The 11,935-nt window shown below is 41.7% G+C and overlaps 1 protein-coding gene across 2 annotated transcripts; it reads right to left on the bottom strand.

Moving 5' to 3' along the window:
- Positions 1-2,683: 2,683 nt before the first annotated feature.
- Positions 2,684-11,417, bottom strand: LOC144527840 (pannexin-3-like). Of its 2 annotated transcripts, XM_078266126.1 has the most exons (6): positions 11,281-11,411; positions 10,766-10,958; positions 6,721-6,863; positions 5,562-5,776; positions 3,875-4,626; positions 2,684-3,396 (listed from the first exon to the last, which is right to left on the bottom strand). In XM_078266126.1, exons 2-6 carry the CDS (start codon positions 10,947-10,949, stop codon positions 3,338-3,340), a joined length of 1,353 nt encoding a protein of 450 aa, XP_078122252.1. In that variant the 5' UTR covers positions 10,950-10,958; positions 11,281-11,411; the 3' UTR covers positions 2,684-3,337. The 2 variants fall into 2 exon arrangements, with proteins under 2 accessions (XP_078122252.1, XP_078122251.1); XM_078266125.1 differs by lacking the exon at positions 2,684-3,396 and having other exon boundaries at positions 3,409-4,626; positions 11,281-11,417.
- Between the last annotated feature and the right edge of the window lie 518 nt (positions 11,418-11,935).

The raw sequence follows: 11,935 nt of genomic DNA, 5'->3' as shown, positions 1-11,935 counted from the left end.
GCTCAGAGCCCAAGACATTATAGAAAGCTGTGGGTTTATGAGAGAGTCATTTATTTACCAGTGGTAGAAGAAGTATTCAGATCATTTACTTAAAAAGTAAAAGTACTAATACCACACTGTAAAAATACTCTGTTACAAGTAAAAGTCCTGCAATGAAAAGTATCATCATGATAAGTATCATCAGGAAAATGTACTTAAAGTATTCAAAGGAAAAGTACTCGATGCAGAACTCTCCTCCCATTGTAGAAAGTGTAAAGGATCCAAACAGTTGTGTGTTTAATGGTCTAATCATCTCAGCTGGACTTGTAGGCCGTTATATTGTTGGCTAGTTTACTTTAGAATAAAACATCAGATTTTATAAACTTCATGTGTTTTGTGTGCAGAAATCTTAATGTGTAAAGTAACTAGTAACTAAAGCTGTAACAGATGAATGTAGTGGAGTAAAAAGTACAATATTTCTCTCTGAAATGATAAAGAAAAGACTCAAGTAAAGTGCAAGTACTTCAAATTCGTACTTAAGTACAGTACTTGAGTAAATGTAAAATATAGTTACATTCCACCACTGGAGAGGGAAAAGGATTCTCGTGATAACACAAGATCACGCGAGAGTCGCAGGATCACATATCCATCTTGTCAGGCCTTCAAGTACTGCGTTTGTGTCCAAATAGCAGCGGACAGAACCAATCAGCGTCGTGAACAATGGCGGACGTGATAGACAAGATGCTCACCTGCCAGGTATTTTTGTTTTTTTTCCAAACAGTTTCTAATGATGGCTTCTCAGATGGTTCTGTGTTAACAAACCATCTGGCGCGTCAGGTTAGAGGAAAAGGGTTAGGGCAGAGAGAGTTGTCAAACTGTATAACAGAACAGATTAACTTGGATCATGCACTGCTGCGCTGTGAGCTGTCTGAGTTATGTATTGTTTGGATCTAGTCATCACCATTATCCAGGCAGGCTAGGATGACAGTGTAGAGCAATCTGAGGAAGCCTTTGATGTCTAATTTCACTCAATTCAAATCCTGCTTTAAAGCTCGAGCATTACGCCAGACATTTTGGGAAACACTGAGTGCAAACACACGAAAGTTGGTGTCCAGCCTGTTGACATAGCTGAACTCAGTGAAGATTGCCAGCAATTTCTTGATTCCAAAAAGGCAGTGCTCCAATCACAGCAACAGCAGCCTCCTCACACGTACTGACCGTGGGGAATTGGCTGCAGCACAGAAGCTTTTACAGACTCTGGCAGAGGAGTCTGGACCCGGGGAACGCCTGATAAGGCTGATTTGAATGAGACTGCATTCCGTTTTGTTTTGATTACAGGAATTATAAATATCAACACTGACCCCACTTGTGATGCGGCCCTAAATTAAATATTGCAGCTATGAAAGCTCTCTAGTTTTAGCATGACTCAATGATGCCCTCAAGTGGCCTGAGCCAGCCAGCTGCAGCCGCATACAACGACAACACCATCACAAACTGCAGATGTATGTTTGCCTTTGTGTTAAGCTCTGACTTAAGTTTTCTCCTCTTCCAAATACACAGTCGAGAGCATTCATTATCACCATCTGTCTGCCTTTTTCTAGCTCTGTGCCAGATGGATGATGATCTGACATCCATGACTGTTAATGACTAGATTAATCACCAGATTTTCTTTATAAAGTTTTAGACTGGAGCGGCATGGAGGCCCAACAATTATTTTGACAAAGAGGATATCCAAGAGCTGAAAATGCCTTGATTATAAAGTGTTCCGTTGCCTGTCAAAACGACAGAACATAAATTCTTTTTTTGCATGACTTCTAAATTGGACTTCCACTTGTTCATTATAAGTCTCAGATCTACATTGTGTTCCTGCTGTACATCAATGGCCCCCATTACCCACCAGGCAACTCGCCTGCCTTTGTGTCCAGGACTACAACAAAATAATTGCATGCTTTACTCTGTGGATAATTCACTGTTGCATACACAGCAGTCATTCTGGGCTCATTTGGTAGAATAGTCACACATGGTGACACAAGCTGAACTGTTTGCTACATGTATTTCTTTGCCAAGGCTGGTTCATGTAGGAGAGGCATGGGTGTCTAATTATAGAGTCCAGCGAGGCCTCCCTTGAGATGCCGTTTGCATCACACATCTAAGGGTGGATGCCACACGTTTGCTATCTATTAGTTGCTCGCTTTGTTATCTGTTTAATACATGCATTACAAGCACATGGACCAAAAACCACTCTCAGTCAACTAATTGCTGTGTTGAAACGTATATTTTTAGGGTTAGGGTTGGAAACACACAACCCATGCCTCATTCATCAATGCTTTTGAATAAAAACTTTATTTCATGCTTGCAAATACTGTGATGCCAGTGACAGCTCATACAATGATGACAGTAATATACAGTATACAGTATTTTCTTCACTCAATGTCTACCTTTTGTAGAAAAGTATCCGACATCTGAGCACACAAACAGCATAGTGCTCGACTCCCTCCAGCTCCGAAATTCCATGCACTAAAAATAAAAGCACTAAGGAAGCGAGTGGCTCTCTGCCGTCCATAAATGGGGACAGTTCAGTTTGACTTTCTGATGCATTTACTGTATAAATATTGTAAGCTTGTTCGTCAAAAATGATACGACTGCAGAAATGTAAACAAATATAATCATGGATTATCGGGGATATGGATGAGGGAAACACCAGTGACTACACAAACTGCATTTATTTAGAATTACACAGAATACACTTTGCTAATTCACAGACAAATAAAAATTGTTCAGTTTGCTCGTAACGTAAATAGTAGTAGAAGGAAGCCAAAAGAAAAAAAAATTAGTACAATAATATCAAATACCTTACCTCTTATTAAGTTCATGAACAGAATATAGCTGTCAATGGAATCTATAGTTGCCACTGAAAATGTCTTTGTGTCTCTCAATTGACGTACATACTCTCAGAACTCTCACAAATGTGCAAGCTAACCCAGTCACAATGACAAATATGTTTTGTGTATGTAGTCATTCTTTGCTCTTATGCTGTGTTCTCTCACCATAATTACAACAGCCACTTTCTCTTGCATGCTCTCCTTCAAATTCTAGCCTCCGCTGGCCTCCTAAACAATACATGGGACCAAAGTAGGACACAGAAAGTAAGTCTGTGGCAGCTACAGATGCACACATGCTGAAAAATGACAAATCCAAATACATTGACATTTCTAGCCCTTTGCCCTGTTATTTTTTTTTGTCTTCAGACCACAGAAGCCCTCGATTGATGTCCACAGTCTTTGTGGATACAGTACTCTTGAAAATCTACTGTACCAACCCCCCCATTGTTATCACATTGATTCAGTCCATAGGAGGCCTAGTAATGACTAAATGGTGCGGTCTCCTTCAACTCATGGTAGCCCTGGTGGTTTGGCTCTGTGAAGAGACAGAGAGGGCAGTTAGGGCTAGGTAGTACCACAAATCTATCTCTTCTACATTAGCCAGTGCTCTTAAAATATTCTTTTAGAAATATAGGCAGTTCAATCTGGCTTCAGAAAGAAAGAGCAAAGGCAATAGAGTTCCAGACAATAAAGAGGAAAATGACTAAACAATGGTATTTGAATTAACTTGAATTTGCCTGCAGTTGCAAATGTTTCTCAAACTACCTCCTCAGGTCCATGTGGATATAATAATAATTAACATGGCTTTATTTATATGACCTTATTCTGTATTCAGAGTCTGTTCAGTGAGAACGGCTTATGCTATCTTATATTTAAAGCACCTGTTATTTATTTTCAAAGACTGCTTGTGTAGTCTGGAAGTCACTTAATGATTTTCTGTACATCCCAAATGATGTAGACGAAAATAGCCACTAGCAGAATGCGTTTGAGTGTGTAGATAAGTGTTACGGTACCGAGACTCATATTCTCCTCCACCAGAGGCCTCTTCTCGCTGCAGTTTACCACTCTCCCCTGTGCCGCTCCCAGAATGGTCATGATGTCTACTAGGTTGAACTTCCCTTCCTCCTTGGCCTCGTCCACCGCCTCTGCCAGCTCCATTGCAGCCTCTTCGCGCTCCTCCATCTCCTCTTGGCTCAGCATGGCGTTCAGTCCCTGGCCTGCGCTGGCGTTGCCCACCTGTGGCGGCGCCAGCGAACACAGGGCCCTCACCTTCCCGTAGGACATCAGATGAGCCACGTTAGCGCGCAGGAAGAGCAGCAGGACGTTGAGGTCGTTCAGCGGGCAGCCGAGTCGCCGGCGGTTGATGAGGTCGAGGGCCGGGAGGAGCTCGTAGACGGAGATGAAGGTGGTGTCCCACACAAAGAGCCGGATCAGGCTGAAGAGGACGATGGGAGCCAGCAGGGCGTATATGGCACCGTTGGCCACGCTTATCACCTGAAAAACCAACTGGCCGATCATTTTGCACTGAACCAGTTCGGGGACCCAGTTCTGGTCCCGCAGCATGCCTGTTCGGACGAAGCAGCTGAACTCGTCCTGCAGGAAAGCGGACAGGTGGAAGTAGGCCAGGTAGAGGCAGGCAGCTGTCATGAAGGTCAGGAGCAGGAAGCCCCGCAAGAAAAGCATGCTAACGAGGAAGTAGGAGTTCTGTTTGCACCGCAGGTATCTCTCCAGGAGAGGGTACTCAAAGTATCGCTTCTTCTTGGCCCTGCAATTGGACAAAGGAGAAGAAACTCAGCTCCATGTTCTCCGTTGTGTTCATGCAGCTACACACATTCCCAGCCGGGAGCGTCCCAACCCAACTACAATCTCCTACATTTGGCTACTAGCAGCTGCCCGTCACAACACCCACAGCAGTCCTCCACTGAGACTGTGCGAAGCCTTGTACGAGGGTGTATTGATGGCTGAGAGGAAAACATCACTCTCCACTTTCTCAAACCACATTTTCGAGAAATATCAAGACATTTAAACTGACAGCACAAGATCTCTTCTTTAACCTTTGAGCAATGTTTCTTACTGGCATATCATCTTCATTTGCTGCCGCAATGACACAAGTTCTCTATGGGAATCAGTCAAGTTTAATGTGACAAGGCATATTGTAGTTTGGGGCCAAATCAACACTCATAAGATCGTGTTCCTGAAAACATGGATGTGGAAGCATTTTGTTTGATAGAGACATAAAGAGCAACTAATAGTCTTACTACAAGCAGCGGTGAAGTATTCAGATCCTTTACTTAAGTAAAAGTGTTAATGCCACACTGTAAAAATACTCTGTTACAAGTAAAACTAAAGTAAAGGATCCAAACAGTTGTGTGTTTAATGGTCTAATCATCTCAGCTGGACTTGTAGCTGTTAAATTGTTGGCTAATAAAACATCAAATTTTATAAACTACATGTGTTTTGTGTGCAGAAATCTTAATGTGTAAAGTAACTAGTAACTAAAGCTGTCAGATGAATGTAGTGGAGTAAAAAGTACAATATTTCTCTCTGAAATGTAGCGGAGTAGAAGTAGAAAGTGGCATGAAAAGAAAAGACTCAAGTAAAGTACAAGTACCTCAACATTTATGTAAGTACAATACTGGAGTAAATGTACTTAGTTACATTCCACCACTGACTACAAGCCAACAATTGCTGGTTTCTTACCTTTGCAGTTCAGCCTGAAATGTGAGGGGGTTCTTAGTGGTGTGGCGCATCTCCAGAATGTTCTGGGCCAGTCGGACCGAGCGGTTGTACGACATGTCTAGTTCGTCAATAATGAAGAGCAGGTCTGAGCCCAGTGAGGGCATGACAAGCTGGCGCCAGATCAGAGCCGGCAGGTACATCAACACCGCCATGGCCAGAAGAGAGTAAGGAAACATCTGCATGGAGAACGAGAGAAAAGGGGGACAGAGAGGAGAGGCACGTGGAATGGCAGAAAAGATGAGTCACATAAATGAGTTGAACTGACAGATGAAACATGGACACCTGTAGGTAGCGGTGGAAGTATTCAGATCCTTTACTTAAAGGTGCAGTAGGTAAGACTTATACAACTAACTTTCTGTCATATTTGCTGAAACTGACCCTATGTTCCAGTAGAACTACATGAAGCAACATGCGAGTAGAAGTAGAAAGTGGCATGAAAAGAAAAGACTCAAGTAAAGTACAAGTACCTCAACATTTGTACTTAAGTACAGTACTTGAGTAAATGTACTTAGTTACATTCCACCACTGCCCGTAGGTGATAGCTGGACAAGAAGAAAAGAAAGTGTATGTATATGGTATGTGTATGCATGTGTATATGTGCGTGTAAGTAGGTATATATGCATGTATGCGCACAAATTAAATTGTTTGTATACAAGTACAACAGTAGAAAAAGGGGGTATGACCAGGACAGTTTTTTAACTTCTTCCTACTCCTTTTTGAACATGGAAATACTTATTTGAAGTAGTATGAGTATTTTGTTTTTGTTGGTTTTTCTAGCTTGTGCTGAAATGTACATGTTCTTATTTATCTTTTATCTTTTTATTTTTAACATGTTCAAAATAAACTAAACTAAACTAAAAAAAAAAAAGTAAAATAAACAATAGCTTCACAGCCCAGTATTACAAATGAGCAACCATCAGTTCTGGTTTAGAACTACTTTCCCAGTTTGTGACTTGGCCTTAAATGTCCTTTGCATGGGGTCTGAATACTTTGCAAATGGTTTATAGCAACAAAACATGTACCCTGCTTCTTATTAAAGAGTTACACTGACTTAACTTCGTCAGGGGTAATTGGTGGGAATAAGAAGTCAAGCAAGCTTGATCAGAATCTCTCAACTTACTTTGTGAACCCAGAGCGAGCGCTCCTCAAAGTTCCCAGTGCTGTCAAACTCATGATGCATGAGAGAGTCCCAGCAGTACGTGTCTACATAGCTGGCCTGCTTGATGGTGAAATTGCTGGGAGGGAAACAGCTGATCTGAGGCCCTGCAGAATAAACAAATGTTGATTTGCAACGTTATCGCTAATATGGGGAATTACTTTCTGCTTTATCAATTTGCCTGCAAGCGATCTCTAAGCACTTGATATCTCACACACACACGCACACACACACACAAACACGCACACGCACGCTCACACACACACACACACACACACACACACACACACACACACACTGGAGGTCCACTACCAGACACATACATTTGAGCATCTGCATGCATCCTTTTCTTTTCAGTGGTACAGACTTTTACTGGAGAAATCATATGTTTCCAAATGGCAACCTGGTATTTAAAACCCTGGGTGACACCATTCCAAATTTGGCCCCTTTCACCTTATATTTAGTTCACCTTGATATAACCACATGTAGTCCAACCACTTGAATCCATGCTCTGCACCCATCTGTCATTTACCATGGGTGCTCCACCCTTAAACAGAGAGAGCTTGGGAGGGAACACACCAAGGGTGTGTCCCCCTAATTCAGAGCCTTCGAAGAGAAACGTGGAGCGTCTATTTTTTACAACACCACCATCTGCCCTGAGCTAGAAACCACCGTCTGGCCTGAATGCTGTAAGTAGAAACACAGTGTCACTAATTTACTGTGAGGATGTGATTTATCCTGCCAGTCCACTTCATTATAGGCAACCGTTACATGATTACATTATACTGCAGGCGTGTATATATATATATATATATATACATATGTGTGTATGTGTGTAATTAATCAGCCACATTTTTAAACATATTGACAGTGACACCTAAAATATAATTTTGGTTATGATAAAGGATATTCATTTTTAAAAGTAACCTTAGATATTTACAGAAAGAAGAGTGCACAGCTTGTATTTTTAGACTGACACTGAACCTATTTTGGTTAGTGTCCCATATGGTTAGCCATATTAATTGTAACATTTGTATTCTTTCACCTACTGCTGTGAAAGCAATAAGGTACAGCAACACCAGGCGTACTATGTTTTAAATGTCACCTACTCATATCAAATAGTATATGGAAATTGGCCAAAATGTATCTAAGAAATGTACCTGACGCATTTGATTTGAGAGTAAAAAAGTATTTGTGGGTCATTCAAAACATTTTCAAAACAGTGCACTACATTTATATTACATTTTGGGCCAATTTGAAACCCTGTTCTGAATTAAAAGTAGATTTTTAATGGGAGGCCAGCATGGTGAGGCCAGATGGTGGAAGTAGTGAGCAGAACAGCGGTTGGTTCATCACCATCCATTATCCCAAAATGAAATCGTGTCACAGTTTATAATTTCTAAAAAAGGTTTATTTACTGTCTGTCACATTCTCCGTCCTCAAAGTCTCACAAACACTTAAAGTGCTCATATTATGCTCATTTTCAGGTTCATAATTGTATTTAGAGGTTATTTCAGAATAGGTTTACATGGTTTAATTTTCAAAAAACATAATATTTTTGTTGTACTGCACATTGCTGCAGCTCCTCTTTTCACCCTGTGTGTTGAGCTCTCTGTTTTAGCTACAGAGTGAGACATCTCACTGCTGTAACATCTTTGTTGGGAGTCACACATGGTCAGTACCTAGGTAAGGACTACTAGCCAGTCAGAAGCAGAGTATAAGGGTGTGTCCTGACAGTACCTAGGTAAGGACTACTAGCCAGTCAGAAGCAGAGTATGAGGGCGTGCCCTGACAGTACCTAGGTAAGGACTACTAGCCAGTCAGAATCAGAGTATGAGGGCGTGCCCTGACAGTACCTAGGTAAGGACTACTAGCCAGTCAGAATCAGAGTATGAGGGCTAAAAAAGATATAGAACACAATAAAAGGGAAAGGGAAAAAAACAAAAAGCATAATATGAGCACTTTAAAGGCTTCATGTCGGAGCAATTTCTGTAATGTGCTTCCGATTGTTCAAACATGTTAACACTAAACAGATCAGTGAAAACTTATTTTTTAATGTGATTTATATTTGTAGGTTACCAAATGAGCCAAGAGAACCTAATGTTACTGAATGGCCGTATGCGTTTAGGGCTTCCCAAGAGTTTAATGGGAACACTAAACAGATGGAAGCTACATTAGTACTTGCTTATAGGTTTAAGTTACAGTGATTGCTGTGGTTATAATACTAACTGACGCCACTGTATGTTCTCATGTAGCTTACTGTGGGAATCTATTTTCCACTTTGCTTGTGAGTGCATGTGTGGGCGCATCTTTGACAAGTCAACCTACATAAAAAACGGCAGCAAATGCCTGCTCATGAAATCTTGTATGATTTTCTTCCCCTCAACTCCCCACCCCTGTGAGCCATTTGGCGCAGTGAGGGAACCTACACTTCTGCCGCTGCTCCTATCTCCCACTCCCACACCCCAATTATCACTGGCAGATCATCCCCACATTTGTGCTTTGTTCAAGCATCCTTGGCTGAGAGTCCAGGTGCCAGTAAACCAGACTCCAGACAGCAGCACAATCAAGCTCTGTTGTGAAACTGACAACCCAGCAGATAGGCAGCCAAGATCCATCAGTGGAACTACGTACCCCTGCACCACATCATGTTAATCAACATATTCTCATTTTACTCAAATAGGGGGGGCAGCTGCCACACAAGAACTTTGCCTTGTAATTACAGCGTGCCAGCGTTAGTGAACGTTGCTCTCAATCATCCCCATGGCAATTAGCATCAGGAGCATCGGGCTGATTACAGACCAGCTCTGGAGACACAACGTTTAGTTCAAAGTCAAGGGGAGTCAGCCTCCACAGAAATAGACTTGTGCTACAGACTTGCCACGTATACTTTGTCAGCTACGCTTTTTTCTTCTTTGAATGACCGTGGGCAGGCAGACAGGTTTTGGGCATGTTTGATGTGAAAAACCACCCAATCTTTTCTAAACATGTTTCTCTGGTCTAAAACTCTTCAGGCAGTAAAAGTAGCAGCATAACAGTCACTAAACCAATGATGTGATTTTGTGTTTTCAGAAATTCTGTTTTGTCACATCATTACATCTGTTTTTGCTGAGGAGGTCTTAATGGAGTCAGCAGTTAATGTCTTTCTGTAACGATCGGTGTTATCTCCCTCTTGCTTTACAGCACGCTCATTTTGTTAAGGAAAGTGCCGTGTAATTACAGCTCTCATTGTTATTGCTCTTCATATTTAGTTTCCTGAAGGGAATTGTAAGGGATGAGGAGATGTATCTTAGCCTGCTGGGAAAGAGCACAGATGTTCTCAATTGTCATAACTCAGCTGTGAAATAATACCACCTTTGCGGTCACTTCTTCAGTACATGAAAAATTAGATTTATGTCTAAACCCCTGTGTTAACATTGAAATACAGGCATGTGCAGAAGTTAGCACACCCATGCTGAAGTTGACTAAAAAGAGCAATAAAAAAATCATCTTTTGGAAATTGATCTTAATGCCTTAATTAAAAAAAAAGAGGAAAAATCCAACCGTTAAGGACACCAATTTTCTTTGTGAATGAATAATGTATCATAAATAAATTAAAATAGCCCCCCACATCATCACATACCCTTCACTATACCTAGAGATTGGCATGGGGTACTTTCCATAAGATCATCTCTCAATGCAAATCAAACCAGCTATTAGGCTAACTGAAATAAAACCATGCCAATCTCTAGGTATGGTGAAGGGTATGTGATGATGTGGGGGGGCTATTTTAAATCCAAAGGCCAAGGGAACTTTATCAGGATGCATAGTATCCTGGATCCATGAAATAACTGGCCTTTCAAAATAAAAATCAGTTTCATCACAATTATTTCTGTATTTGTATGCTATGCTTCCTTATCACAAGTTCAAATAAAGGCAGTTTAGCAAGGAAATAATAAGCAGCACAAGGACAAACAGTACTGGGTTACTTTACGCAGGACACAGAAAACCATGGCAGAAAGTGGCTCACCCAGGGAGATCTCGCGGGCGAAGGCCATGCACACCAGCAGCAGCGGAAGGCCGACTGACACAAACTTGATGACCTTGTCCAGAGGAAGCTCCAGCTCCAGGTGACTGATCCGGTTTATCCCGGGGCTGCCCTGCAGCAGGGCATCAGATAGCATGGCCTTGGCCGCCGCCTGGGCGATGGACATTTTGAACTCCTACCCAGTGATAAAAAAAAGGTTGATTTGTTGACACAGTCAAGTAGCAAAGCTAAGACATTAGACAGTGCTGGGAGTACAAATCAGACTCATGAGCCGTGTCACATGCTACTGCTTGCTTTTCTCTACCTCATCTTCTCTGTGTTCTTCACTATATGTGACATCATAAAGCAGAAATACCTTTACATCTACAATAATAAAAGAAAACCTCTAAGGTTAGTGGATTGCTTTTCCAATGTGGGGGGAAATTCAATCAGAAAAGCAATTAGCATTTTTCTAGCGAGATATCCTCAAGATATGATGGAAGCTGTAGCCATCTTACCTTAAGTCTTCCAGGTTTCTTTGATGATACAATTAGAAAATATGTTCGCAGAGCCACAGAGTTCCTCTAAAGGCTTGCACGGTGTTGGAAAGCTTCTTATGTATTCCGGGAGGGTCTCAGTAAATGAGAGGTTGGATCTGGGCTGGACCAGGCCGAGCTGGGTCTGGCTGTAATTACAAAGAGCACATCTGGGAGCATGTAGGCGCCCAGATGCCACTGTATGCAGCAGACCTCCACTACTCAACATTGGGCAATGCTGTGTGTGTGTCTGTGTGTGTGTGTGTGTGTGTGTGTGTGTGTGTGTGTATGTGTGTGTGTGTGTGTGTTTTCCTATGGTGTGTCCACGCTGTGAAGCACAGTGGCCCACTTCAAACAAGCGAACCATCGACAGTGGCTTTTTCACCCTCTGTCATTCTGAGACTATTTTTACTTCTCTGCACTGAGCCTCAGAGTTACTGCTGGCTGAGATACTGTGCCATACAACAGGGATGGTCATGTTTCTGCCCATTGCAGTATATATGTTTCAGAGAAAAACCAACAGTATGTAAAAGTTGTATTTGATTAAATGGCTCTGACAGGACGTCTGAATGGGAAGAATTCCATTGTGGTGTTTTTTTTTTTTTTTTTTTTAAATCTATGTTAAATTGCATCTACA

This window comes from Sander vitreus, chromosome 13, assembly GCF_031162955.1.
Source record: "Sander vitreus isolate 19-12246 chromosome 13, sanVit1, whole genome shotgun sequence".
Taxonomy (NCBI): Eukaryota; Metazoa; Chordata; class Actinopteri; order Perciformes; family Percidae; genus Sander; species Sander vitreus.
Note: the sequence above shows the minus strand (reverse complement) of the source record. Positions and strands in the feature narration are given on the sequence as shown.